Source organism: Cygnus olor, chromosome 3 (assembly GCF_009769625.2).
Source record: "Cygnus olor isolate bCygOlo1 chromosome 3, bCygOlo1.pri.v2, whole genome shotgun sequence".
Taxonomy (NCBI): domain Eukaryota; kingdom Metazoa; phylum Chordata; class Aves; order Anseriformes; family Anatidae; genus Cygnus; species Cygnus olor.
Genome location: NC_049171.1, coordinates 53523456 through 53550039, shown reverse-complemented (window position 1 = coordinate 53550039; position 26584 = coordinate 53523456). Strand labels below are relative to the sequence as shown.

Here is a 26584-nt window from a genome sequence, read left to right as displayed (position 1 = left end):
CAAGATAACCACTATGATGGGAAATTTTGCAGTAGACTTTTCCTTTATTATATAAATTGTCCTATATTTTTCTGTGCTCTGTCATTTCTGCCTTTCTGTACATCCCTGTAATGGTGTTGTGGTTTAGCCCGGCTGGCAGTCAAACACCACACAGCCGTTCGCTCACCCTCCCCCCTCCCTCTCCGGGATGGGGGAGAGAAACGGGAAAGTGAAGTGTGTGAGTTGAGATAAAGACAGTTTATTAAGACAGGGAAAAGAATAACAATAATAATAATAATAATAATAGTATTAATAGTAATAATGTGTACGAAATAAGTGATGCACAATGCAATTGCTCACCACCCCTTGACCAATGCCCAGCCTATCCCCGAGCAGCCGGCCCCCCCTCCACCCCGGCTAGCCACCCCTATATATTGTTCAGCATGACGTCAGATGGTATGGAATACCCCTTTGGCCAGTTTGGGTCAGCTGTCCTGGGTCTGTCCCCTCCCAGCTCCTGCTGCATCCCTAGCCTGCTCGCTAGCAGGACAGAGAGAGGCTGAAAAGTCCTTGGCTTGGTGTAAGCACTGCTCTACAACAATTAAAACATCAGCATGTTATCAGCGCTCTTCTCATTCTGATCCAAAACATAGCACCCTGCCAGCTACTAGGAGGAAAATTAACTCTGTCCTACCTGAAACCAGGACAAATGGGTATCATACTTTTTGCTTACCAAAAAATGACTTTACTCAGTAGGAGTGAGGAGAGTTTAGGGCTTGGCAAAAATTTAAAATTCGTGTTAGCAACAGAGATATTAAGCAGTTTCTATTGTTTATTCATTTTTATAAACTGAAAATACAAATATCTTAACCTGTACAGCATCTATTTCTTGTCTAATATTAGAAGTTTTTGGTCTGGAGTAATTACAACCAACACTAGTTTTCCCTATTATCATTTTTCAACTGTTAAAGCCTCAAACTGAAAAACAATGTGGTTCCTTTATTAGTCTTCACCCTCTTACCCTCACTGAAAGAGTGTAATTTTGCTGTGTGAAGTTGCCATATAGTGCGTTCAGTCATTCACAAAGTGTTGTGTTCTTGTCAGTCTTGCCTATACTGTTGTACTTGATAGATAGTGATTTGGCAGTCAGTTGTTCAGCCATGTTAAATTAGCCCTAGAGATAAAATTGGATAGTGTCTGCAGTTGACTTATTTTAACTTTGGAAAGGGAAGGAAAATCACTAGTATGCGTTAGTAATAACTTGTTGAAATTGTCTTGTAAACAAGAAGTGCATTTTCACTTCAGGGCTTGTTCCAAAACTGTAAGAAGGTCTAAAAATCATTTTTTCTTGTCTGTTTTTCTAGCTGCTTTTCATTTTTGGTTTCTGTTTCTCAGATTGCTTACTACATTGGAAGACAGACATTTGAGAAAAGAAAGAAGTTAGAATGCCCAACTTCACTGTCTGTTCAAAGCACTAACAGCTTGTTCAGTGCTCTGTCCTTATCATGAGTGGCTTTGACTTTCCTTGCTTATCTGTACGTGGAACAGTATTTCCTTACTGCTTCACATCGGATGTGTTTATTTTTGGATAACTGTTATTTCTGACATTTATCTGGAGTAGGCAATTTTCTTTTGAACGAAATCAGGTTGTTAATTTATAACATAAACAAAATAGAATAGAAAAAAATACGTGTGAAAGTTGGTAGAACTATTTGAAATTAAAGCACTATTGCTATACATCAAACATTTAATTGAGAAACTAGAAGGTCACATTTTTGTCCAGAAGCAATTATTATAACAAACTTCTTGCTGAGTTGGCATGTGATTTTTTTAATGGTGAAGGATTGATACAACCTTTAACGGAGCAGTTAGGGAGCCTTGGTTAGTTACTGTTCTTGCGGCCACTGCTAGGGTTAAACATGTATGTGCCTTTGAAAGAGAGATCTCCTCTTTTTCTTAAATACGAGTCCAAAAAGAGCGTGTATGGCACATTGACAATCTGCATCTTCAATCACATACCATAAAATAAAACATCTACCTGCTTTACATGTAGGGCTGGCTTTATGCTGCACAGCAGACAGATGCTTCTACAAGGATTCAGGAACGTTGTGTACCCATTGCTCAGGAGGTTTGTCACGACCGCTCTCCTGTGAGTGCTTCAGTGTTTCAGACCAGAGGTGCTAAGATAAATATCTGAAGGGAGGGTGTCAAGAGGATGGGGCCAGACTCTTTTCAGTGGTGCCCGGTGACAGGACAAGAGGTAGTGGGCACAAACCGAAACACAGGAAGTTTGGCTGAATATGAGGAAACACTTCTTTACTGTGAGGGTGACAGAGCCCTGGCACAGTTACCCAGAGAGGCTGTGGAGTCTCCTTCTCTTGAGATAATTCAAAACCCACCTGGAGGCCATCCTGTGCAGCGTGCTCTAGGTGGGCCTGCTTGGCGGGGGGGGCGTGGTTGGGCTAGATGATCTTCAGAGGTCCCTTCCAGCCTTGGCCATTCTGTGATTCTGTGATTCATATACTGTGAAAATGCCAGGAAGCCTCTCGTGCTGAAAGAGCAAAACATAGATTCAGGTTTAATAGAGCAAGTGAACAAATGCAACTGTGTAGTGTAATGAAGGGAAAGCTTGTGTGCTCCTTGTGGGGTCACTTGCTCCTCTCCAGTAAATCTACTAAGGGATTAGTAGATTTCTTCTGCACCAGCTGTTCTTTCTGAATGTCCCTCAAGGTTTTAACCCTTGGGGAGACTGAATTATATGCTGCCTGATGATCCCAAATGCCTAATTAATTCTTGGCAGAATCTACACAATCAGTGATGTGGGAAGTCAGAAATAACATAGATTATGAAGGGATTTCCAAGCAAATTATTTTCCCTGTTGCCTCACTTCAGGTTTATTCCAGCACTCACATGCACTTTACTCAAAAAAGTTTTCTGACTACAGCCAGAATTTAGCTTCAAATTCTGTAACCTTCCTCAAAATTTTGGAATTACATTGTAATTCCAAAACTGAGACTACTTTCAGAGAAACCTCTGTCATATAGAGACAGTGGGGTTTTTTGGAGGTTCTTTCTGGTAACGTGATTGTCTCAGAGCTTTAAATTCTCTCCTGATCACATATTTTTAAACAATAAAGAGCTTTACTCGAAGTGGATTTTAGAAAGTGGGACTTTAAAAGTTGTATTTCATTTATGTAGAAAGAAATTTCTTCTGTTACCTCGTTTTGCCCAGTAAATGTCTTTATGCATTCACTTAAGCATATAGAGAGGGTTCCTGTGCATTGTTTTCCTTTTCCGAAAATTTGCTGTACTGTACTTGGCTACGCTGTGAGATGCATCAAGTGTACAAATTGATTTCTAAAAATAAATAAATACAAATTCATCATCAATATGTTTGAGGGGGGAAAAATGAACCGCAGGGAGACATTATTAGAAAGACGGGAGGATGAAGGTGACTTTGCTATTCTGGCTATTACACCTGGGATAATGCCTTTCAGTTTTGCATGGGATTTCAGCGTAATTCCAAGCAAGTAGGCCTTGCACATCCAAATACTGAGATCACTAAATAGGTTGCTATATTTAAGTTGGAACAATTTTGCTTCTAATTAGAAACTCTTTTACTAAAGCGCTCAGTGCTCCAAAAGTCAGGCTAATGTAACCTTAGCTGAGCTGGCAGACCAAGGAGAGCAAAATCCTCTTTGTTGTAGTGTTATAACAGTTACTCTGAACATAAAAGTTCCTGGTGTTAAATTGTTTGTAATTCTTGTGGGCATATGTTAAGCATTCAAGGTCTTTCTCCTTCTTGTTTAAAAGATGAAAGTTTAGACTCTTTAGGTGCTAAAGATCAGTTAACTCTCAGTTACCTGTAGGAGTAAATTTTGATTTCTGAGTTAATCATGGCATTGACGCCCATCGGGGTATAAGCCAAATGAGTCCATAAATACTGTGGTGCTGCAAAAATATCACTACACTGACGTTTCTCTTGTTGGGGGGGAGAGTTGCATTGTGTTTGATTTCTGCCTCAGATCGTCTGTGCAGTGCACATCCACCATGTGGCAGGTATGTGGCCATCCAGCCCAGGTCCCTGTGGCACACTGTTAACAAATCCAATTGCCATGAGCAGTTGTGGAGGACTTGTGGCCCTGGGCAGGCAGCTGTGTGTCACCCAGCATGGACCCAGCAACGCACCCGGCTATTGAAGCCCTCCTCCAGCGCACAGCAGTCCTGTGCAAACTAGAGCAGGTCCAGCCTCACTGGTGTCTCTGATTTACGTCTCCTGGTCATGCTAGGCGCAGGTTCTCTGGCTGTCTTCACTGTGTCATCTTCCTTCAGTAGTCCGTGGTACCCACTACCCACTGTAACTTTGTGTAATGGAAAACTGCTTGTGCTGATTTGTTTCTTTTGACAGCACTAAAGAAATAACAGGGATGCTTTGTTGTGCCGAGATGTCATTTAGTGGGAACTGCAACGCGTTTTCCAACACTTTGTTTCTTCTTAACTTCCAGATTTTCCGAAAGAAGGCAGTGGAGCTTGGAGAGAAATTGCTACCTGCTTTCAACACTCCCACTGGGATACCTTGGGCATTGCTTAATATTAAGAGGTAAAACAACTGATTTTTGGTGACAAGAGCATATAAAATAGTTGTGTTGAAAAGTCCTTTGCCTCAGAACTATTACAATTTCCTCACAGTTTTAGTCTTTCCAGCTAGGTAAAAGCTGATGTAAGATCCTTTGTTCTATAGCTTAAATGCAGAAATGTAAGTAAGTATACATTGTGTGCACAAGAATGCATGTAGAAATAACGTTTATTCACCTTCGAACTGGCTGCTTACTTGTCAGTTAATATGTTGCTCATCACTTTTCTCAAAGTCCTCCATTGGTTTTAGTGTCATTATACGTACAGTAGTTGCAAAAGGACACGCACCACTCTGAAAGGGTATGGTGTCCAGCTACTTCCACTCTTATTTTTACTTAAACTCAAATAGAGTGTCAGTGTGTCCTTCAGCAGTATATCAAGAAGCAAGAGTAATATCTGATACAAATGACGTATTGGTCCTCATCCTCTCCTAAGGAGTGCGTAGAGTGCATATTCATGTTTTTGCATATTCATTTTTGCATATTCATAAGGACACATCAGCTTTCATAATACTGCAAATAAACCCCAGTATCACCCATCACAAGAATGAGAAGTACTGCTTGTCGGGGAGAATCAAGGATAATTTCACTCTGTATGTGTGGGAGTCATCTTTTTTGATGGTGGTGGTTTGCTGTGCTATTCTCACCTTGACAGTCAGCATCTTCCCCCGTTCTCTGCTCGATATGTATTCATGGATATGCCTTTTTCCCAGACTGGGACGTGTGTTGGCATGCTTGCTTGGTTGGCTGTGTGTGTTTGAGGATTCCCATTAATCTGCTCACAGACAGTCCTACAGAAATCCCTGGCATCTGAGTTTGGACAGGCTTATCTTCCACCCTCCCTTCAAACAGAAAGGAGGCGAGAGGCGAGAGACAAACAGCATGTGTGCATGCTAGGTGCAGGAGGGAGTTAGTTCCTCGCAGACTTTTGAATCGCTGAAGGGACTGATTGACTGGTGCCTGGCGATGGTCCTTGCACTTCGAGTAGTTACTTACATGCATGTTAATGATTTATTCTCAAAAGCTTTTAATGAGTTCTGTACAAGTTAATTGTACAATGGCTTGAGGGTTTTTGTTTATTTATTTGTAAGCTGTTACAAAAGATTCTGAGTACAAAATCCTAGCATACATTTCTAATTGCAGCACAACAGTACCTTATACTACATAGTGTATTTAAATAGTAAGGTTTTCAGGCTAAAAATTTGTCTTATATGTAGCCGTCATCTACTAAATATATCGATGTTTTTTGCAAACAGTTCAAATTCTGTGGGGTCTTTATGGTTTTCTTCCTAGCTTCTCATGACAAAAGCTGTGGGACATTGTAAATCCTGGCCACAAACAATGTGAGGTGGTGATAAAAATAAAATAAAAAAATAATGGGGGATTCATTTCTTATCTGTAACCAAAGTGGAAGAGGATCTGTGCCAAGATAACTTCCTCTGCTGTGGCAGCAAGTGTTACATTCAGTACTGTGTTCTTGGTTATTCGTTCTGAACCCTTGCGCATCTGTCTAGATTTGACCTTCAATAGATGACTCTTCCATAATACCGTGCGTAAACAAATATGCTGTCATCCAAGCTTAGGAAGTGCTAAGCCATTGAAGCCTGAATATATTATGGACCTAATATGCCTCATTTCTGATTAGTATTTTATTTGATTTTATTTTGATTTATGCTTCAAATTGGAGAACACTAACAATAGATTGTGGGTGTCAGTGGTTATTTTTAAATGACTATTTTTGGATTAACAGATGAGCTGGATATTTGTTTCACTATGCAAATGTTCTTCACAAAATAGTTTATTTTCTCTGCTCATCCTGTAGTATCAGAGACAGACCTGCTCTCTCCTTGACTGCCTCTGTGTAAACATATATATGTGTTTTTGTCGTGTGTGTCCTAGCATATACTAAAGGCATCTACCCGAATTCTTACCATCTTTCTCTTTTCTGTTGTTTTCCTTCATCCTTCTCCTTTCCTCATGACTTAAAAGCCACGGGACATTTGCTGTTTATCTGTGGAACCTGAATTTTCAAATATATTAAAATGTTTACTGTACTTATTCTGCAGCTAAAATTTTTAGTCAATTTCTTGAGTATGTTTCTGTATGAAATTGCCGTTTGTCTCTGAAGTAGCTTTTAAGTAATTAAGTTGGTAGTTTTTAATGGGATTTCCTTTTGTTTCTTTCTAAATATTTCAGCTGCATTTCCATGTTTTTGATGTTCTTGATATTGCTCTGTATCTTCAGCATCTGTTTTTCACTTCTGATTATAGTGCTAAATTTAAAGTTCCCTTTTTGGCTCACGTGCTACTTTCAGTAACTAGTGTTATATCACACTTGTTGATTCTGAGCTGAGAGCACTGGTACAAACAGAGGCTGCAGAGGGAGAATGAATACAAATTGGTGGTGGCTTGATAGAGAGGTTTCAGTTCTTATCATGTGGATTCTTATATTTTCTTAATGCATAGATAAGTTCTTCTTGGGATAGGGAGGACAAGCTGGCAAGGCTAGTTTTTAAAATTTATTTATTTATTCCCCTCACCTGAATAATTTATTTATCTACTTTGTCTTCAGAGCTTCTAAAACAGCAGCTGTAACAGCTTTTTAAAATACAATTACTTCTTGGTCCTTTACTTTTGTTCTCAGTGAGCCATGACAAACTGGCTTCTTCATTCTAAAATTTTCATTTCTCTTTCTCTTAAGCTTCAAGTAATTTATGACTAAGCAATCAGATTGCTTAGGTAATTCTCTCATATGCCTCTCAGATTTATAGAAATAAAAGTCTGAAATTAAAACTCCCTTAGATAGTGAGTTAAGTAATCTTAAGAAATACCCAGCTTGCATCATGTTCTCAGTGTCAGGTAACCTTTTTAATAGATCTACCTATTTTTACCCTTAAACTATCAAAAAGGAAACTGGGACTTGGGCTTATTGTTAGACTGTTGGATCAGTCGAGAAAAAACTTCTCAGAATAAGATCCTGTACAATATTTTTTCTCTTTTGGATGGAAATCATCTCTCTATATCACTTTTTTTTTCTTTTGCAAGTAAACCTGTATCTTTTTTTCAGTCCCTATTAATTCCAATAAGATTATATTACTGCTTTATAATAAACAACCAAGGAGCATTCTTATATGAAGGAACACTGTTTCCATATGTTTATTCTTCATGCATACCAGCTGAATCATTGTTTTAAGGTTATCGATTGTCCATCCCCTGTGAGCCAGTATGTAGCAACACCGTTAGTCACTAAGTTGACTTGCTTTTTATGTAGAATTAATCTGTTATATAACCTTTCAGTGCATCTGAAACTTTGAAAAATAGTTACGCTTTCCCTTTATGAAAACGTTTTTGACTTATTTTGGCTAATTTTTTAATTTCTTATTTATTTATTTATTTATTACATCTGGAAGTGGGTCTTTGAACCTCCAGTTTGCTTGCAAGCGTTGTTGTGGCTGCGGGGATACTGTGCTTGTTCTTCTCACTCAGTGATTGATTTCAGCACTGATGGATATAGGGACTGTCGGAAGTCCTGTCCAGAAGGAAACACCATGAGGTACGGATAGAGTAGTACAGAGCAGGGATGCTCAATGGAAATCAAAAGGGAGGAGTTTGAAATAAATTTCATTAATGTGTATTGAAGTCAAACCTCAGGAAGTGATAAGATGTACTTGACATAAACATAAAATGCTTACTGTGTCTGATGTCAGCCAAGGATTCTTTGCCTTTTACACTTTAGCACTGATTATACATTAACAGTGGACCTGAGCTGCATTCAATATTACATATTTTGCAAAGTGAGATAGCAGAGGACTTGCTAAATTGTTCGAACGAAGTAGTTAGTTAACTCAGTTGTAGGTAATCAAGGATGGAGGAGACAAAACTGCAGTATTTATGCTATTGGGATGTGGCCAGCATGTTTCATGTTTTTAAAACAAGCTGCTCTTGATTTTTTTTAGGTTTGTTTGTTTGTTTAACCACATTTTGTACAGAACATTAAGTTAAGCCAAAGACCTGGCCAGGCCTCCATGGCTGAATGAAAGTTTCACGACGCTACAGACACCCCTGGGAGCCTCCTCCTGGGTTCTGAGCAAGAAAATGTACCCATGGCACAGCTTCACAAATGATCTTCCTTTTTCCTTCCACTTTGTTGAAAGAAAAAGAAAATACCCCTTTGTTTTTTGTATCAGTTTGTTTCTAAATCAACTCCTTCTGCACTGACCTTGGAGTCTGCAGGTTCTCTCACACTTTCTCACTCCCCTCTCCCAGCTGCTGTTGCACAGCAGTTTTGTTTGTTTGTTTGTTTTTGTTTTTCCCCATTCTTAAATTTGCTCTCACAGGGCGCAAACAACATTGCTTATTGGCTCGGCTCTGGGTGGGCAGTGGCGGGTCCGTTTGGAGCCATGGGGCAGCATTCTTGTTACAGAAGCCACCCCCGCAGCCCCCGCTACCAAAACCTTGCCACGTAAACCCAATACACTAAATCAGTTCAGGAATAGAAATTGGCCTTCAAAATCTCTTTAGTGTCTTGTCCCATTAGGAAAACTCTTAAATTTTCTTAAGAGAAGATACAGATTTTAGTGTGTAACAGAACGGTTCTCTTTGAGTTCTGGGACTTCTTCCAAAATGTCATAATCAATGCACTTAACGTTATATTCCTTATAGTTTATAAAGGAATCTTAATGCATTGAGAAAGCTTGAAAATACAAAGAAAGGATCCAAACATGTAAATTCAGTAAATTTTTTTGGAAAGCTTAATTCCCCCGCTTACTTTATCAGAAATGCCTGAAATGTGACTGTTGCATGATATTGCAAATTTTCCTAAGCATCAAGTTGCCTGTATGATACTATATTCTTTAACAGAGTTAGTGATTCATGCCTTCACTTATCAAGAAGCTTGTTGAGTCACTATGACAGGAAAGGAAAGGAAAGGAAAGGAAAGGAAAGGAAAGGAAAGGAAAGGAAAGGAAAGGAAAGGAAAGGAAAGGAAAGGAATTTTGCAGATTCAGTCAGAATGGCTGATTTAAATTTTCTACCTTGCACGATTAACTCTAGTGTCTAATTTAAATTATTAAAAAAAGGGGGCTACAGAGCTAAATAAAGGTTATTCTTCAAATTTGACTATCATTGGCAAAAAATAAATCTGTGTTTTAAAGGGTTTGTAATTAGGAAAGGTTTACATTATCTGCACAGTTTGTCATTGCAGGGCTATGTAGAGGGAGTATTTAGGTAGAATCTTTAATTTTATCTCTTCTTTCTACCCTGGGCATAATTTTAGAGGAAGGAATCTGTGCTGTCGTAGAAAAGACAGCTAAAAGTAGTCTTGTAGTAGTCTGCATGCTTAACAAAGTCTTTGTGTGTGTGGTTTTGGCAAATGTTCCACTGATGTCATAAATTAAAGTGGTAACAGTAATAGATATGATTTGGATATTGAGTTAAACACTGAGATTTCCACTGTGTTAAAACACACCGATTGAAACCAGACTTTTTCCTTCAGGCATTTGGATCACAGTGTGGATTTGTATTAGCACTGAGTGTAAAAAGATAAATCCTAGCTGAACTTCACCTATGTAAAACTATTTGTGTGGCATTAAAAATATGTTTGGGGATTGAATGATTTACCTAGAGATACTGATCTCTAAAATCTCCATTGGCTACAGAAGACTTTAGACAAATAATTAAAAGAAATATTTTTTTTGAGTTAGGGGAAAAAAATCTGTTCTATTTTATAAGTAACCACTGAAAAGATGACTTAAGCCAAGTCTACATCTTTTCAGCACTACTGTTTTAAGTGCTGGTTAACCTACTGATTCATAAACAACTTCAGAGTTCTTGAGTCAGTTCTGGATGCACTATAAACCTGAAAAATAGTTTTGCATTTGGGCTGTTCTGGTGTCGCCATGTTATAAGCCATCTCATTAGCAACTTCATTGTTTTAGAACATCTTGGAATACCATGGTAAGCAAATTGCTTGCCTTGTCTTTGTCTTACTTGAAATGAGTAGCCAGTTCTGCATTAAATCACTTGTGCCTTATATTCAGCAAAAATCAAATGAACTATTCTAAAATCATAATTAACCGGAAAAAAAAACATCATTCCCCTTTTCCTTTGAGTGTCCATAAATAATTCTTCCATAATCATACATGAAAATAAGTTGGTCTGAGAGCGTTATTAAAATTTGCATTTTATCATCATAAATATCAATACAGTTTTGGGGGTAGATATTTTGGACCTGTGATGGTGTCTGATTTGCCACTGAGCAGCACAAAAATCTGAAGTTATAAAAATATTCATGAGAGTTCAAGCAACTTAGCTGTGAGGGGAAAAAAAGAACCAAGAAAAACACTTTTTGGTGATATCCCGTAAGGTTAAGCTGTATTATTCAAACAGCAGTTCCAATTCAATATTGTAACACTGAATTTGTGTGGGAGGCTGCCCTCTGGCAATAATAGCACAGGAAGGATTTGGGACCTATTGTTGCTACTGCAGAGTATCTTTTTCAGTTCAAGCGCTTTCTTATAGCCAAAGGAAAGAGAGTCTGGTCCCAGAATCTAGGTTTAAACACTAACTCTTTCCCTACAGTTTACTAGGGCACTGTGAAATAAGTATGGATAGTAACAGGTTTGTAATTATCATACTACTGATCTGTGTAAAACCCTGTGCAAGTACTAGTAATGTGATTCCTCAGCATTGAATGTGTGATTGCAAACACTTCAGAGATCTCTGTGGTGATAATAAGAGATAATGTTGATTTGTATAAAGCAAAACTAAGCCTGTGACAGTCCCACGGAAGCCAGCTCATTACAGGAGGATATTGGTCTTCACTTGGTGATTTTTGCCCCCCTCCACAGCAGACACTCTCTTCGGGGTATCAAAACCTTCCACAGCTATCACAATTTTTTACCTTCATGGTGCTTTAGGAATGAGAAACTGTTTTTTTGTTTGTTATTTATGGAAAGGGTAGAGAAGTTTTCTGTGCTGGAAAGGGGGAGGGATGTGAGTCAGGACAAGCAGGTTGCACTGTTTTGTGTTTTGCTTTAGGAGAAATCAGGAGTCAGAAGTTCACCCTGGGCACTTAGGGCATGTACCAGGGGGTGTCATGTACCAGCCAGGTACAGCGAGTTTTCTACTAGTCTAGCTGTAAATTAGCCAGGCCCTGGTTGAAACATGTGGGGGCGTAAGGATGTATTGGTGCAGAGCATGAGAAAGATTTATGAGATCCTCAGTTTGTTTCCTGATAGTTAAAACCGTTCTTGCTCCCTGAAGAAATCTGCTTGCAAGTCTTTGAAATGGCATTTATTGAAAATAGGTTTTTATAAATCAGTACACAGATGCTGGTGTTGGATGTGTTTTTACTTTAGCTGAATAACTGCTGCTATCTCCTTGAGACTGTCGAGATAATTGGAAGTCACCTGCATGAGGTACTTCTGCACTCTCTAGGAGAAACAAGGGAGTCCTCGAGTCTCTGTGGTGGTTCTGAGTTGCCAGATGTATTTGAGAGTTGGAGCTGAACATGAAAATGCAGAGTACAAGGCCCAGCTGAAGTACGTTTTGTGTTTTTAGCTGGAATTACTTTAATATGACTACCTGGACAAATTCTCAAATTGAGCAGGTCATTCTTAAAAATACTAATTTCAAAATGGAAAAGGTTTTGTGGGTTTTTGTTGTTGATAGTTTTGCTTGTTTGTTTGGTTTTTTTTGTATTTTTTTTCTTTTCCTCCTCTGGCTTAAGCATCTTTATGATGTGGCAGATAATGAGAGCCGAGAGTTACCAAGCCTTATACTCTGACAATCTGACTAAATTGTTGGCAATACTATATGCATAAGAGTATAATACCTATTCAGCATTACAAGACTGGAGGAACAAGATTTTTCCCTAGCATCAAAAGTAAGGACTGTTTTAGATGCTAAAATAAGTGCTAGTTTAAATAGGTGACTAATGTTTATAGTTACTCTACAGTATTCTAATTGTCCTAAAATAGTGAGTGTGAAGAAGAGTTGCTAACTACATTTTTTCAGAAAACTTTACTGAGAAGAGATTCTGCTACCCTCTTCACAGAAGACTACATTTTTTTCCTCATTACAAAGATGTTAGTCACTTCAATACTTCTCTAAGTACATTATCCTTTAAAAATATCTTTAATGCATGCTATATATACATATACACACATATGCACATATATACATAAAGCTAAATCTTTATTCATGATTATATGGTCCCTCAGTACTGCTGGTACAAGAGGATCTCTCCTTGACCTCCTCCTAAGCTATTACCTCCCAGGTGGATGGGTGAAACCTACCTGTAACTGATGCAGGTCTATGTAACTGATGTAGTTCAGAACTATTTCACTTATCTTTATCTTAAATTCAAACTTCTCTTTCTAGTACTTTGTAATCCTATTAGTACTCCAAAAGTTGAATTTTGTGTTTTTCAGTTTTATTATACCAATGCTGACTTTATTATTTCAGTTTTATGATACCCATGTGGTGTTTTATATGCCGTTTTTATAAACATGTTTACTTTTAAGCTGACTAGTCATAACTGCCTATGATATCTTTTGTTCTTCTGAAATTCATGGCATATCTGTTTTCATGGATACATCAGATGTTCTTTCAGCTCAGTTTTCCATTTAATACTTTAAAGTGAACTTACAATAACAAATCAACGTACTGTAGGATATCTTTTTTTCTAGAAATCAATCAATTGCATCAGTAATGAGAACGTTTGTGACAGATTTTAGAATTTTTAGAGCTTTAGAATTTTATTTTATTTACAGAAACTAAAGTTTATTTGTTATTTTTTCAGTTAGGTGTAGCATTTGGGGATGCTTGGGGAGTTTCCTTTCTTTTCAGGAATCTTAAAATGATTGAAGGATTATTGCCTTCTTTGCTTCCAATTCCAGTGATTCCAGCTATGGAATGGATGATTGTTGGTTGGATTTCCTCAGGTTTTGTGACCACCTTCATACATCCCAGCTGAATACAGAACATGTCCTTGCTCTTAATAATCTGAGCATTAAATTAGAGGATGGGGCCAAACTCTTCGCAGTGGTGGCCAGTGATAGGACAAGGGGTAATGGGTATAAACTGAACCACAGGAGGTTTCATCACTGTATGAGGAAGAACTTTTTTACAGTTAGGTGACTGGAACAGGTTGCCCAGACAGGCTGGGGAGTCCCCTTCTTTGGAGATACTCAAAACCCGCCTGGATGCCATCCTGTGTAACATGCTCTAGGTGACCCTGCTTGAGCAGGGGGGTTAGACTAGAGGTCCATCTCTGAAGGTCCCTTGCAACTTCAGCCATTCTGTGATTCTGTGAAATACAGATAGCTGAAATGATGTACTTCTTTCAGTTGTCTCAGTGTTCGTCAGTGTAATGCTGCCGTTCTTGTTTGCTACTTACAATGCTTCTTCAGCATCCTGAACTTCTTTGAATCCTGAATCTAAGTTGCAAGTGGCTGTTTGTAGCATGAGTTTTTTATTATAATTTTCTGAGATCATCCAATGCCTTTTAGTTGTATGTTTTCAGTAAATCAATAACTAATTCAATCCATCGTTAATCCTGTTCTAATTTATGTATTTTCTAACCCTGCTGTTCCTCTTCCATGCTTGCTGCTTTCTTCTAATCCAAGCTCTCATTATTTTGGAGGAGAAGCACACCAGTGGTGATTTTCTGTTCCAACTGTTTCTTCTACTGAACTGTGATTCTGCACTTGTCCCCACAGATTTCATAAGAGGAACCTGAAATCCTGTATTATATATATATATATGTATATTTATGTATAAATGTTGATGCATTTGTACATATATTATGGAAATTTGGGAGAAAGGAGTTTTTTTAAAGAAAAAAAAGGTTTGTACTTGGCTTTGCTGCTGAAGGCTATGTAGTCTTAAAAATGTCTTTTCTTATCTCCACTTTCTCTCAAATGTTCTTGGGCAGCCATGATGTTATAATTCCAGTAATGCTACATCTATTCTTGTCTTTTAGAAAGTGGAGGAGAAAGGAAGTGAAAATAAATAATTTTTAAGCAGCAATGAGGTTGAAGAAATAAAACAACTTTTAGGCATAAATGGAACATGAAAAAAGTCACATCCATTTTACTCTTCCTTTTTTTCACAAGAGAACACTTGAATTCTCTTTATGTTTTATAAAAACAGCTTTTGATACTAATATGGATACAGGCACAGGAAAATGTCTGCTGTTTGAACTCTGCATTAATCAGCTTTGCGTTATTTTTAACTGAACACTCTTGATCAAAACTATAGCCTATATCTCTATAAAGTCGCTTTCCCTTCATAGTTCTTATAAACCTTGCAGCTTGTGCTCTGTGAAGGCCAGGCAGGTATGGAGTTTTTAATGGTTTCTAATGACTAAGTTAACTGATAAAGAAATGCCTTAATTACAACTATATTTTAATCATTAAAAAAGTCTCGGCAGTGAGTTATTTCAAGCAATGCAGCTACAAACAAAACCTCTTTTATAATTGAAAATACATCTGAATTTTGTCATTAGAAAATTCTTTAAAAGATTTTTTAAGGCTCTTTAGTTGTTTTTTTTTACTTTACTATATTAAGTCAAATTATAATTTATAATTTATTTGCCTTATTACAACACTTCATTAAAATGTCAGAAGATACAGCTTCTAGCTGGGGTATTACACCAAAAGCTGTGCAAGCGGAGCTTTTCACATATGGAAATAGCTATAGCAGTTCTGTTCTGCACCGTGATTTAACAAAGATTGATTGCAATCTGTTTTTATTAACTCAAGGAAGAAAAGCAGTACAGTGATATTAAGAAAATTAATTATAACTTTCTAATCTGGTAATTAATGTGCAGCTGGGCATGAGTGCAGTTAGTGGAATTCAGTGATTTGGCAGTCCTGACAAATTGTCATAATCTGTTTTAAGGTAGACAACTGTTTTTTAATCTTTGCTCAATTTTTAAATTTTTTTTTTCCATTTCAGAATGGTTTTCACAATTTAGATGTTAGATATGGCTTTTCACTATAATAATGTGGAGTGGAGTGGTATTTCTTAGAACACTCTTTTATTCTTTTCCAGTGTTGCACTGAAGTTTCTTATGAAGTCGTTGTATGAAACAGCGATTACTGGTAATTGACCTGCATATGTTGAATAATCTTAAAATGCTACCGAGAATTTAATGTACCTTGTAAAATGAGAAGCTTCCAATTAAATAGAGTTCTCAGGATAATCACTTTCAAAACTAATCAAGTAATATAACGATGTTACTGAAACTCTTATTGACTTAATTGTGACAAATTAATAAACCTAACCAATGCAATTACTGTAATGGTTATATTAGTTTGCATTTTTCATAACCTATCCATACATGTTTTTCAATAACACAAAAGGAAAATAGAAATTACCTAGCTGTATTGTAGTAGGATGACAAGGTGACTTGAATGGGGGAGTGTTTGTGCCCTTCTTGCCTTCCTTATGAGGTATGAAGGTTATCGTGAATCACCGCATGCTCAGTGCCTCTCCTCTATTAGGAAACCAAATGCTACTGAACAAAAATTAGAACTAGGACCCGAGCAGTGGAACTGATAAGGGAAAATGTTAAGAGCAAATGCTTAAGAGCAGTCTGACTGATTTTGGTATTATCAGATTTGATCTCCTAAAATACACTGCAGAGCAAAATACTGTAACCTTGCCAATAATGTTTATCTTTAGTAGTGAAGTCCAGGAGATCCTCCAGAAGCAAATTCAGTCCTATATAAATGCCTCTAGGCTTTTTGTAACTATGTGCTTTTTTTTCCCTCGTAATAAAGGTATGCAGTGTTAACCCTGATACATGAATCTTTCTGTTCTGTTTCAGTAGATTGGCCTTTATTGTCTTTTTCCTTTTTTTCCTTTTTCTCCTGATTATTGATCAGTTTCACCTACAAATAACTTTGAAAGTTGATACTCTTCTATGTCTTTTAGTTTCTGCAATGATGACCAGCATGGTACTCATATTGAGAAAGATACTGTAAGACATGCTGAATTCTTCTGCAAGGAGAAATAAGGATTATTAAAGAATCTGTATCTGCTGAGATTTTTCTGGATTTTCTCTTCTATTTTACATTGAGTTGTTACTAGAAATATCTTGTGCACATTCATACTAATGCTATGGCATTATCACATCAATGTTGTGGGTAGGTGAGACAGACTCGAGTGAGTATGCCTCTTGCTACAAGGAGGCTGCCTGTGTTATGATGATCATCAAGTTCTGTGTAGGCTGAATCTGTGTTATTTATTTCTCTAATGTTGCCATATAATTTGGAATGACTGTAGTAGGGAGCTAATGCCTGGCATTAGTCAACCATAAGAATGAGTGGTCCAACGAACAGGACTTCCATTATGTTCTGCTCTGACCTGTAACGCAGCATGGGCTGACTTGTGTGAGGACGCTAGGAATTCACAAGTGTTTCTTTGTGTTGTGGAAAACAAGCAGTCTTACTTTTACTCCAGCCCAGGAGTACTGGACTACTCCATATTCCAGTGGGCTGATGAGGAGTACCGTCAACGCGTTGGTTTAGGTGGATGCATCTAGCTGACATCCAAAATATGTGGTATCTGCTGTGTTCTCATTGTCATCTCACATTAAAAATAGAGCAGTTTTGTGTTTACTGCTTTTTGATGACCAGACTTTGCTCACTTTTGTAGACCATGACCTGAGTAGACCTGACTTGGAGAATATGGTATAATTGAATGTCATTTTTAAAGACGTACCAGAATGGTCAGTTTGCTCTATATTAAACAATCCACTGCCCACCAACAAACTGTAATAAAATCCTAGCACTAAATGTGAAAGACACACAAATGCTATTGTAAGAATCAAGATAGCAGAAGGTAAAGACAAAATGAGACTTGTACAACTGTGGATTAGTTTGAGAGCTATTGAGAAGGAAATTAAGAGAGGCTAGTGAGCCAGCTAAGCAGTTTGTTCCAGAAATTTGCTTTCATTGGTTTAAATTTCACGTTAAAATTACATTTTTATTGTTACAACACTGACACATCTTTACGAGGAAGTTAATAGGAGGGAACAATCTTTCAGCAAATTAAATGAAAGGCTACTATTTCCAGCTGACATCTGTGAAACTGCTGCTACATTCCTTGCAGTAGTGCTTAGAGAAATAAATGAGCAAGTATTCATTATAATCGAGCTTTAATGGTAGCCATATGCTATATATCTTGTAATGGTGCTCATGTTGTGTGGTTTCTGTGTAGTATGAAAAAAAATGAGTATGTCTGTCAAAGGCCCATTAACATAAATGTCTTGATTCAATACTTAGCCTCGGTGAGGCTTGTGTATATATATATCCCAGCAAGTTGCAGTCGCTGCTGCAAATCTGACAACAGTCTTTCTGGTTGACCTTTCAGGTTGTCCATTTCATGTCATACTGCATGCTTTATAGGTAATGAAATCTGTTGGGGCAAAGAAGATTTAAATGTTTCATTTGGTTTTTAATTATTTTCAAATTAATATTTTTCTAACGGAGAGTAGAATGTGTCGTTCAGCAATGTTGTTTCACATCACTTCATGATATTCTACTGAGGTTGTATATAAACCATTTTCTCTGTTTTCTACATAGAATTTATTTTGTAAATTAATTGAATTTTGCATAACTATGTTTTAGTCAGAATTGTTTTGAAAGCTTTTGGACGTGCTTTTGAAGGATTAAATCTGGTTTGCTAGCCTCCAAGGTTTTCATGAGTGGTACAAGTTTACAAGGTTGCTTTCAAGTGAACTAAACTTTGGACAGTGCTTCAATATCGCTTCTTTTTCTCCACTTAATGAAGACTAAACAGTTCTTCTGAATGACACACCACCTGCTTTGATAATGCATACCTTAAAAATTAGAAAAGGACTCTGTATTGGCTTTACTTCCTTCCCTCTTCCAATGCACAGGGATGGGTTGATCTAAGCATTTTTTACTATCATTTTTAAACAAATTTAATTCGAGAATGTGTAGTTTAGAATTCTATTTCTTTATTACATGTTTTTGAGGGGTTTCAGGAATGAAATAATCACAGAAAGTAAGGCAGAAGTCATGTAATTACTTTGTATGTTCTGATGTCGAACACCTAAGCTACACCCAAGTTTTTCCAGTTGGATATTTATCTAACTATTTCTTCAAGATCTCCAACATGGAGATTCCATGCTTTTGCAAGGATGCTTATTCCAGTGCTTCTATGTCTTCTCTGTTGGGAGTTTTGTGTGTTTAGTTTTCTTTGGTGTCTGTCTTGGAACTTCAGTACTTTACTATTTCAGTGGAATTTTTTTCCCTTTCACATGTTGGAAGAAGACTCTTGTCATGTCAAAACTATTTATTACCTGTCAACAAGAACAGTTCTTTTAGTCTTTCTCCAGCCCTGGTGCAGCACTTTCTATGTTCCTAGTTATTCTCATTAGTCTTCTCTAAGCTTTCTAAAATTTGTCCCTGTCTTTCTTGAAATGTGGATGGTGTCCACTATTGGACGTAGTTCAAGAAAGACCTTTCCTGGGGTGAGTAAAACAGGCCCTTCAGAACCATCTTTCCTCAGTTCATATTTAAGCTACTTCATTTGCCCCACAATGTGTCTTGTTTCTACTTAACAGCCTTCTCATCTCTAAAACCTCCTTCTCCACACCTGCCACTCCAAGCTTCTGGGGATGCTTCTGCACCAAAGTCCTCAGTAGCTTCGTGAATTGTCCAGACCTCTTTTTCATACACGTTTTTTTGAGTCAGCAAAACACTTGTCTTCGCAGAGCAACTGATGATTCAGCCCACTGGTATAGGCTCAGCATCACTGAAGTTCGTTTCCCTCACTCAAGAACAACAGAAAGTGTCACCATCTCTTCTATATAAAGTTGGTGCTAATCTGCCCCATGTCAATATCTGATCTTCTGATATGGGAGCCTTTGTATTTCAGTATCTTTTGAGCCTCTTTGAAGTAAACAACCACTTTGTTTTTTCCTCTTCTCCTTTAACAGTCCTTTGTAATTGTATAACTTTTTTTTTTTTGGGGGGGGGGAGGCAGGGGGGAGGCAGATTGATTTGTCATTAATCAGTCATATATTGACTAAACGTGCCTTACCTACTTCAGAGGATTAGAAAGATCTATTGCTGTCCTCAGAGACAGCAGCTGTAGCAGAGGTCATTTCTTTGTGCTCACTTGTTCCAGAAGGGACAAGAGGTTGGCCTTTTATATTCCATCCTTGCATTCACCCACACATCAAAGACAATTCAGACTCTGGTTGCTGGCCCTTAAAGATGCCCTTTGGAAAGAGACAAGGATGAGAAAGGGGAGCCATCTCCTCTCTCTGAGTTTACTTCGATCATTTGGGCAGGATGTTGCTCTCATACTCCCAAATTTGTCAACAATAGAAGTCAAGAAATACATTGCTTTGATAGATGAGACAGGCTGTATTTTAACATACTCATAGGAGACTTAAAAATAGTTGCTTTTGATGGCTTATGAGCTCAAATGTTCTCTGTTACTCAAAAGATACTATTGCACTTTTCCAAAATATTTATTTTGTCTGATATTATCTTTCAAAAGTGTCACAAAGACTCATCAGTATGACATATCTGTGCAAAATATATTCCATTCCTGCTAAGGTCTTCATTTCAGTTTGAGGAATAAGTGTAGTACCTCTTGCAAGACAATTGTTGCAAGATGCTACATGCTATACTATTTCCTTTCAAAGATGGAAAACAAAAAAAGCAAAATAAAAATCCTTAAAAATAGAGATATTTGCACTGAAGCTATTAAAAGCAGTGAGAGATGACAACATTTAAAACCTTTTACCAAATGTTTTGCTGGAAATGGGACTGAAACCTGATTTTCTTAAACGGTTTATAAAACTATAGCAACATTTTCAATGAGGGTAATGACATTGTGTGTAAGAACAAAAAAATACACATACTATCTCCATCAGGATTCCAGAAATCTGTTTTCTAAGCTTTTGATTGTTCTGTCCTTTTAAATAGTCATCTTTTCATGCTGATTTCACTTCATCCTTTATTATCTTATTTTCATTGTACTGATTAAAATCCCATTACTCTTAAGAAAAGCTTATTTCACTACTTGATGCCAACCCCTTTATTATCAGATAATCTCATTTACAAAATCCTCCAGGAAATATTTTAAGTGTGGTCATGAGTATTAATGCATGGATTGTGATTATATTTTAAAGCAGTACTTTCAGAAGAAATGGTTGGTACTTCTCATTTTTCTGCTCTGCCAAGGTAGCGTAGGTCTTTCAGCCTTTTTCAACTCCATTGAATTAATTGGTAGTTGAATAGAAAACTCCTTTCTGTTCTTCAGAATATTCACTGCTTTAAAGTGTCATTGTATCCTAATATAACACATGTATTACTGCAAAAATATGGGAAAAAATATTTTTTCTTTAAAAGTACCAATCTTGCCTAATCTGACTTTACTGAGTGTTCAAGGTAGTGGTTGTCTTTTTTATTTTATTTTTATTCCCCTTATGGTGTAATCAGATTGTCCCGGATCATAGTTTTTAGTGCATAACTGAGAATTAAGCTGTATTGTGCTGTGCTATCTGAGATATTCAGCATCATTGGTTTCTTGTAAATAGCTCATCTATAAGATGAGCAGCAGCTCTGTAAAAGTGTTTGTTGCTTGAAGTAATTATAGGTAGATTAAAGGTGAAGTTTTTAGGTCTGGTGGAACTCAACTGAATAACTGATAATAGAGATTCTACCACAGGAAAAGCTGTAATGGGGATATCTCCCTCAGGGAAAAATCAGGTACATATTAGATTATGTGCTGTGGTTTTTTTATTTCTGTCTACCTGATAGACAGTAGGAAATACTCCTATTTAATTATACCTTAGTTAATGAATTTGATCATATTTTGGCCTTTGTTTGATTTCTTCTTAGTCATATAAACAATGAGAAACTTCATTCATCTACAAATATGTGATTCAATGAAATTGTATTTAATGTTCATGAAATGATATTGCATCATGTTCCGGGCGTAAGCACAACATCCACAATCAGAAAATGATAAATAATATCAGTTATTAGTTTCACAAGCCTAGTGGTATGCTTGAAATTGATGTCATTTGATAAAAACAGTTGACTGGATTACACTGAATACTGTATCTTTTATAAAGGTATAAAGTGGGGGAAAATGAGTATGTAAATTGTATGTAAATACAGACTTGTTTTCTTTTAGGTAATTGACTTTAATCTTGATTTTCAAATAGGTAGTGCACTGAAGGATAAAGTTATGATGTAAGCTGTGTCATGTGCTGGAAAGGAGATCCAGGACAGTCAGGTTTTTTGCTTTGTATTCTGGTTTGAAGAATCTGAATGGTGTTAATGAAAATGATTTATATAGTGATAGCAGTGTTTCAGACTGCATGAATTCACAGTGCAGGACTGTAATGTTTGCTCCTGTTTGCTACTCCTACATAACTATAAAATTTACTGCTTTTTTGCCCAGTCAATCTGAAACATCTTGTTACTTTTAAAGACTGTTTAGTCTGGACTGTGTATTTAGCTCGGTTACCTCTCTAATAGGATAAATAATTTCCATGCTTAATGTTCCTATTGAAATCCATTTTGTCATCCTCTTGCATCCCTCTCAACTCTTGCTTTCCATTCCCTGTATATTTGTGTTGCCTGTCTCTGCCTATTTTTATGGCAGCTATAGGATTTTAATGTTTGATCATTGTCTGTTGAAACCATCAAGAGTTTTTCTGTTGGCCGTGGGTAAGGATCAAGCCCCTAGTGACTGACACCAGGAGAAACAAATGTTTATCTGATCCCAGAACAAATAGATTTATGTGACACGGCAATGTGGGGGTAAGAAGGAAGGAGAAGATTGAAGCGGACTGGAAGAAGGGGACATTTATCCTTTTCTTAAAGCATTTGTCAACTCAGATTACATCTTAGCAACAGGAGTCTGAAAAAGACTACTTCAGGTTTTTTATCCGGAAAAGCTGTCCCTCTCAGTGAACCAGAATGCCATTTTGATAGCGTTTCATACCCCTGCCACAGAATCTGTGAAAGCAGACACAGAAGAGAGAGGTATCCCCCAACAGCAGTGGTGTCTCTGCGTACACATGCTGAGACTGATATATATCTGTAAGTGCATGTGCAAGTGTGATCTATGGCATTTGTAAGTTACTGTTTTATCATATGAATATCACAGCTGCAAGTCTTGCTGTCTGGTATCTGAAACTGCTGTTGCTACAACAGCTGTATTAAAAGGAGTAATATTGGCTTGTCAGACAGAATGTTTTTGGCAGAGAATCCTTCATATAAGCAGTAGCTACAAAACTGCTTAAAACAGACCTTTGCAACTTGTCAGCCAATTATTTGTAATAATGAGGCCACGCAGTTAGCGTAGTGATTGTGATTCTCCATTGAAACATTTAATGGTGCCACATGCAATATCAAGAACAATAAATGCGAATAAATGCCTCGAAAGACAAAAGTCTGACTGGAACTGAAGGTAACTGAAAGGGCTGTGAGTCCACTTAAAATATTTTCTGGAAAACAAAGTAAGAAGCTAATGAAAGCTAATTAGGTTCAGAAAATTAAAGGATTAAAAACACTTTCTAAGGTTACCATCTGGTATTGAGCAGTGAATGTAATCTGGATTAACAAAGTTGTTTTTATATATATATGATGTACGTATATGACATCTATATTTAAAATGATCAGGATTGAGATAAGGATGATTAGGATGATGTATTAAGCTTAGTTAGGAATGGGAAGTTAGGAATTCATAGCTGGGAAGTTTCATGTAGTCTGTCAGTTGCCATCCGTTGCTCTGATGCTCTGTATATTTACCTTCTCTGAAAAGTCCCCATCAAACTGAAAAAAATGAATATGCAGATTTTGTCCTGTCCAGAAGATCAGTAATGGCTTTCACTGAAGAAATGGCTTGTGTTCTTCTGATAGAAAAGCCACTGTTATTCTTGATTGGATTGTGAGTGTTTTCAAGCTGAACTAGAGGTGACCACTGTTGTGGGTTCTCCATCATAGCAAGATGTGAATCAAATGGGAGAGCAAGAAAAGACAGGTTTCTAACAGCAATTTTCCATATTATTTCTGTGTTATCTAGTCACTTCCAAAGGCAAAACACTCAATAGTCATCCTCACAACAAATTATTTTATGGACAAAGGAAATGATTAACGTTTATTTGTACTTGAACAATGCAATTGATGAGACATGAACAATTCAGCAAAGCTAGAGTGTCAGCTTTCAGGAAAGGAATTCTGATGTGGGTTAGAAACTGAATGAAGAAAAGTGAAAAGTTAATGAATTAGTTGGGAGAGGAGGAACAGAAATTTATAGCAAATCTACAGCAGAAAAAAAAAAAAAGCCTAAATGTTGAATGCTGGAAAAGTGATATAAAACTGGGAGCAGAGCTTTATAAAGAGATGTACTGAGCAAAGTAGATCAAGAGTGCTGATTTCCATGGCAGTTTAAGGCAGGAGGCAGTCTTTTTTTAATATGAAATGTGAAGTTCTGAAATAAGCTTTAAATCTGAACAAGGGTAGTTTGTCTTTTATTATGAAAAGGCATGGCAGAGTGGAAGAGGACATGTATAAATAGTGTTTGTGCTAGACTTTTCCAAAATCCTGCCCCAATTAAATGCCAGAAAAGGTGTTTTCAGCTGGGTTTTCAGAGCCAGGTTTTGGAGTTTTTCTTGAGGGGTGGGGGATTTTTGTTTGTTTGGGTTTGGAGCAGGTTGACTGCCACTAACACTGAATTATACAAGTCGTGGTAGGGAATTTTATTCTAACACCTTCTTATTTTTGCACGGATGGCAGAACCATAGGCTTCTATTCATAACTTTTCATTTCCTGTTATTTTCACTTTTCTTTGGGGCCTTGATTAAAACTAGTCTGTGCTGGTACTTATCACTTGCCCTGGTCTGTTGTGCTGTGCTCCCTCTTGCTTTTGTAGCCCCTGGAAATTGATTAATTAAACCTTTAGTGCATAAAGTAATAGGAAACGTGATTTGTTTAATTTATTCATTGCTGTATCGTCAGAGACATGTAGGTCTGTGCTGTGCTCAGATAGATAACTTTTATCAGAAATGATCACGTTAGCAAGTAGTTTTAAACAGTGACAGTGGAAATTACCTTTAAACACTTGCCATGTCTAATAGCAATATTCGAAACTGTGCATGGCCATGCTACTAGTTGCCTCTCCCTTCCGCACACCCCTCTTCCTTGTGGGTGCGTACACATAAGGTTACCGTTCATAAACCCCGTTACTTTACTGCACAGTGCCAGTTCCACAAGCTTTGATTCCCCTTTAGAGTACCATTAATGTAAGTGTCACAGGGCAGACAGCCATAAGGGAAGGGTTGTAAAAACTCTGCCAGTAAAGTCCTGAAGAAATTCAGTATATTTCCATGGAGCAATGCTACAGGAATCTGATATAAACAAAGCAGACAAAGAATCAGAGTATCTTACTCTCACCAGCCCATCCATTTTGATTATTTTAAACATCAGTAGGCCCAGTATCACTAGGTCCAGATGTTTAAAAACTGTGTATCAGATCATGAATGAAGTGTCTGAAGGTGTGCCCTGTTTTTCATTCCCAGCAGCTGTCAGATTTCAGTGCATACTGTAAAGCATGATCTTCCCATGGGCTATTTCACTGGTCTCTGCTTATTCCCTGCTGCTCTCCAGAGCCAGATGAGGTTGTCTCCTCTTCATCTTGTTTCTCTCTGCATTTTGGTCTCCACCTGGCTCTTGGCTCCTCCTGCTCCCTCTGCTGTTGTTTCCATTCATCTCGGTGTCCTCTCACTTCACCATTTCCCCAGCAGCCGTCACGGCTCTGACCTAATGATGAGCTTTCACGGGGGGGCTGGTCCTGTTGTCATGACATTAGATTTTATGGTGGTATTGAACAGTGGTTTTTTACTGGGCAGAGTACTTGGTGGGGTTTCATGGACAAAGACTTGGATGTGGAGACCAGATGAACCTCGCAGAGAAAAGCAGGGATCTTGTATTAAGAGCTGTTTCATATTAGCGTTGTTTCAGTTGCTCTGATCCTTCTCACACAATGAACAATCAGCCACAGTAACCTGACTTTTCCTACTCTCGTTCCCGGTCTTCAGCCAGATGATGATGTGCATGTGCCTCCCATACAAATGGATGCATCTCCTGTACTGGCAGAAGCGAAGTAGCTGGGACATCAGCGTACGTTAATGCTGACACCGCGTATGACTAGGCAAATAGACAAAATTAATGTTCTCAGACTAATAGCTCTTGGGTCTATAACTCTTCATTATCTCACTTGTTACAGTATACAAACCATTTGTGTTCTGTCTGACATTACAGCATAGAAATTTTTATATTCCCTGTAGTACTGTAAAATTGAGTAACCACTTTTGTTGTTAGTCTACGCGCTGCAGTTGCTGATGGTATGAATTCACTGTCTGCCACCTCCTGCTAAGTCAGCATCCCTAGAAATCACCTCACCAGGTAATTGCTGGTATCGGTCAGTCTTTGGAGAGGGCAGCTCAGCTGAGCAGAAAGCAACCAGCTGGGCAATGATTAGGCAAGGGCAGCGGTTACGCATTCGTTGTCACAGCTGAAAAACTCACCAGCTGTTAGCACTCGCCTAGAAGATTCTCCTGACACCGAGGAATAAAACAGACACCAAAAACTGCTGCATAGCCCAGCTAGCTGATTTAAGTTCCTTTTTGTGCCGCCTCCAGCTGTTGAGACATTGTGTGAGAGATGCTTAACCAGATGATCGTAATTTTCCTTTCTTGTGGAAAAGTCAGGGCTCCAGCCGTTCTGCCTGCCTGGGTTATGCTGCTTGGGGGCAGATAGGGACCACAGAGGAGTGCAAAAAGTTAATTGTAATTTTTTGGAAGTTGGACTGGAAGGTGCTTCCTGCTTGCTCCTGGGGCTAGCAGTGCACAGCTACAGAGCTCTCGCCGTCACAGGGCTCTCCGTTCACCTTTGCAGGCAGGGTG

The 26584-nt window shown here is 37.8% G+C and overlaps 1 protein-coding gene across 2 annotated transcripts in view; it reads left to right on the top strand.

The window, feature by feature from the left end:
- MAN1A1 (mannosidase alpha class 1A member 1) overlaps positions 1 to 26584 on the top strand; it is a 141636-nt gene that overhangs the window by 79333 nt on the left and 35719 nt on the right. For both annotated transcript variants that reach the window (XM_040551505.1, XM_040551506.1), the window contains exon 5: positions 4484 to 4578. In XM_040551505.1, coding sequence (XP_040407439.1) covers positions 4484 to 4578 — 95 coding nt within the window. The remainder of the gene's footprint in view (positions 1 to 4483; positions 4579 to 26584) is intronic.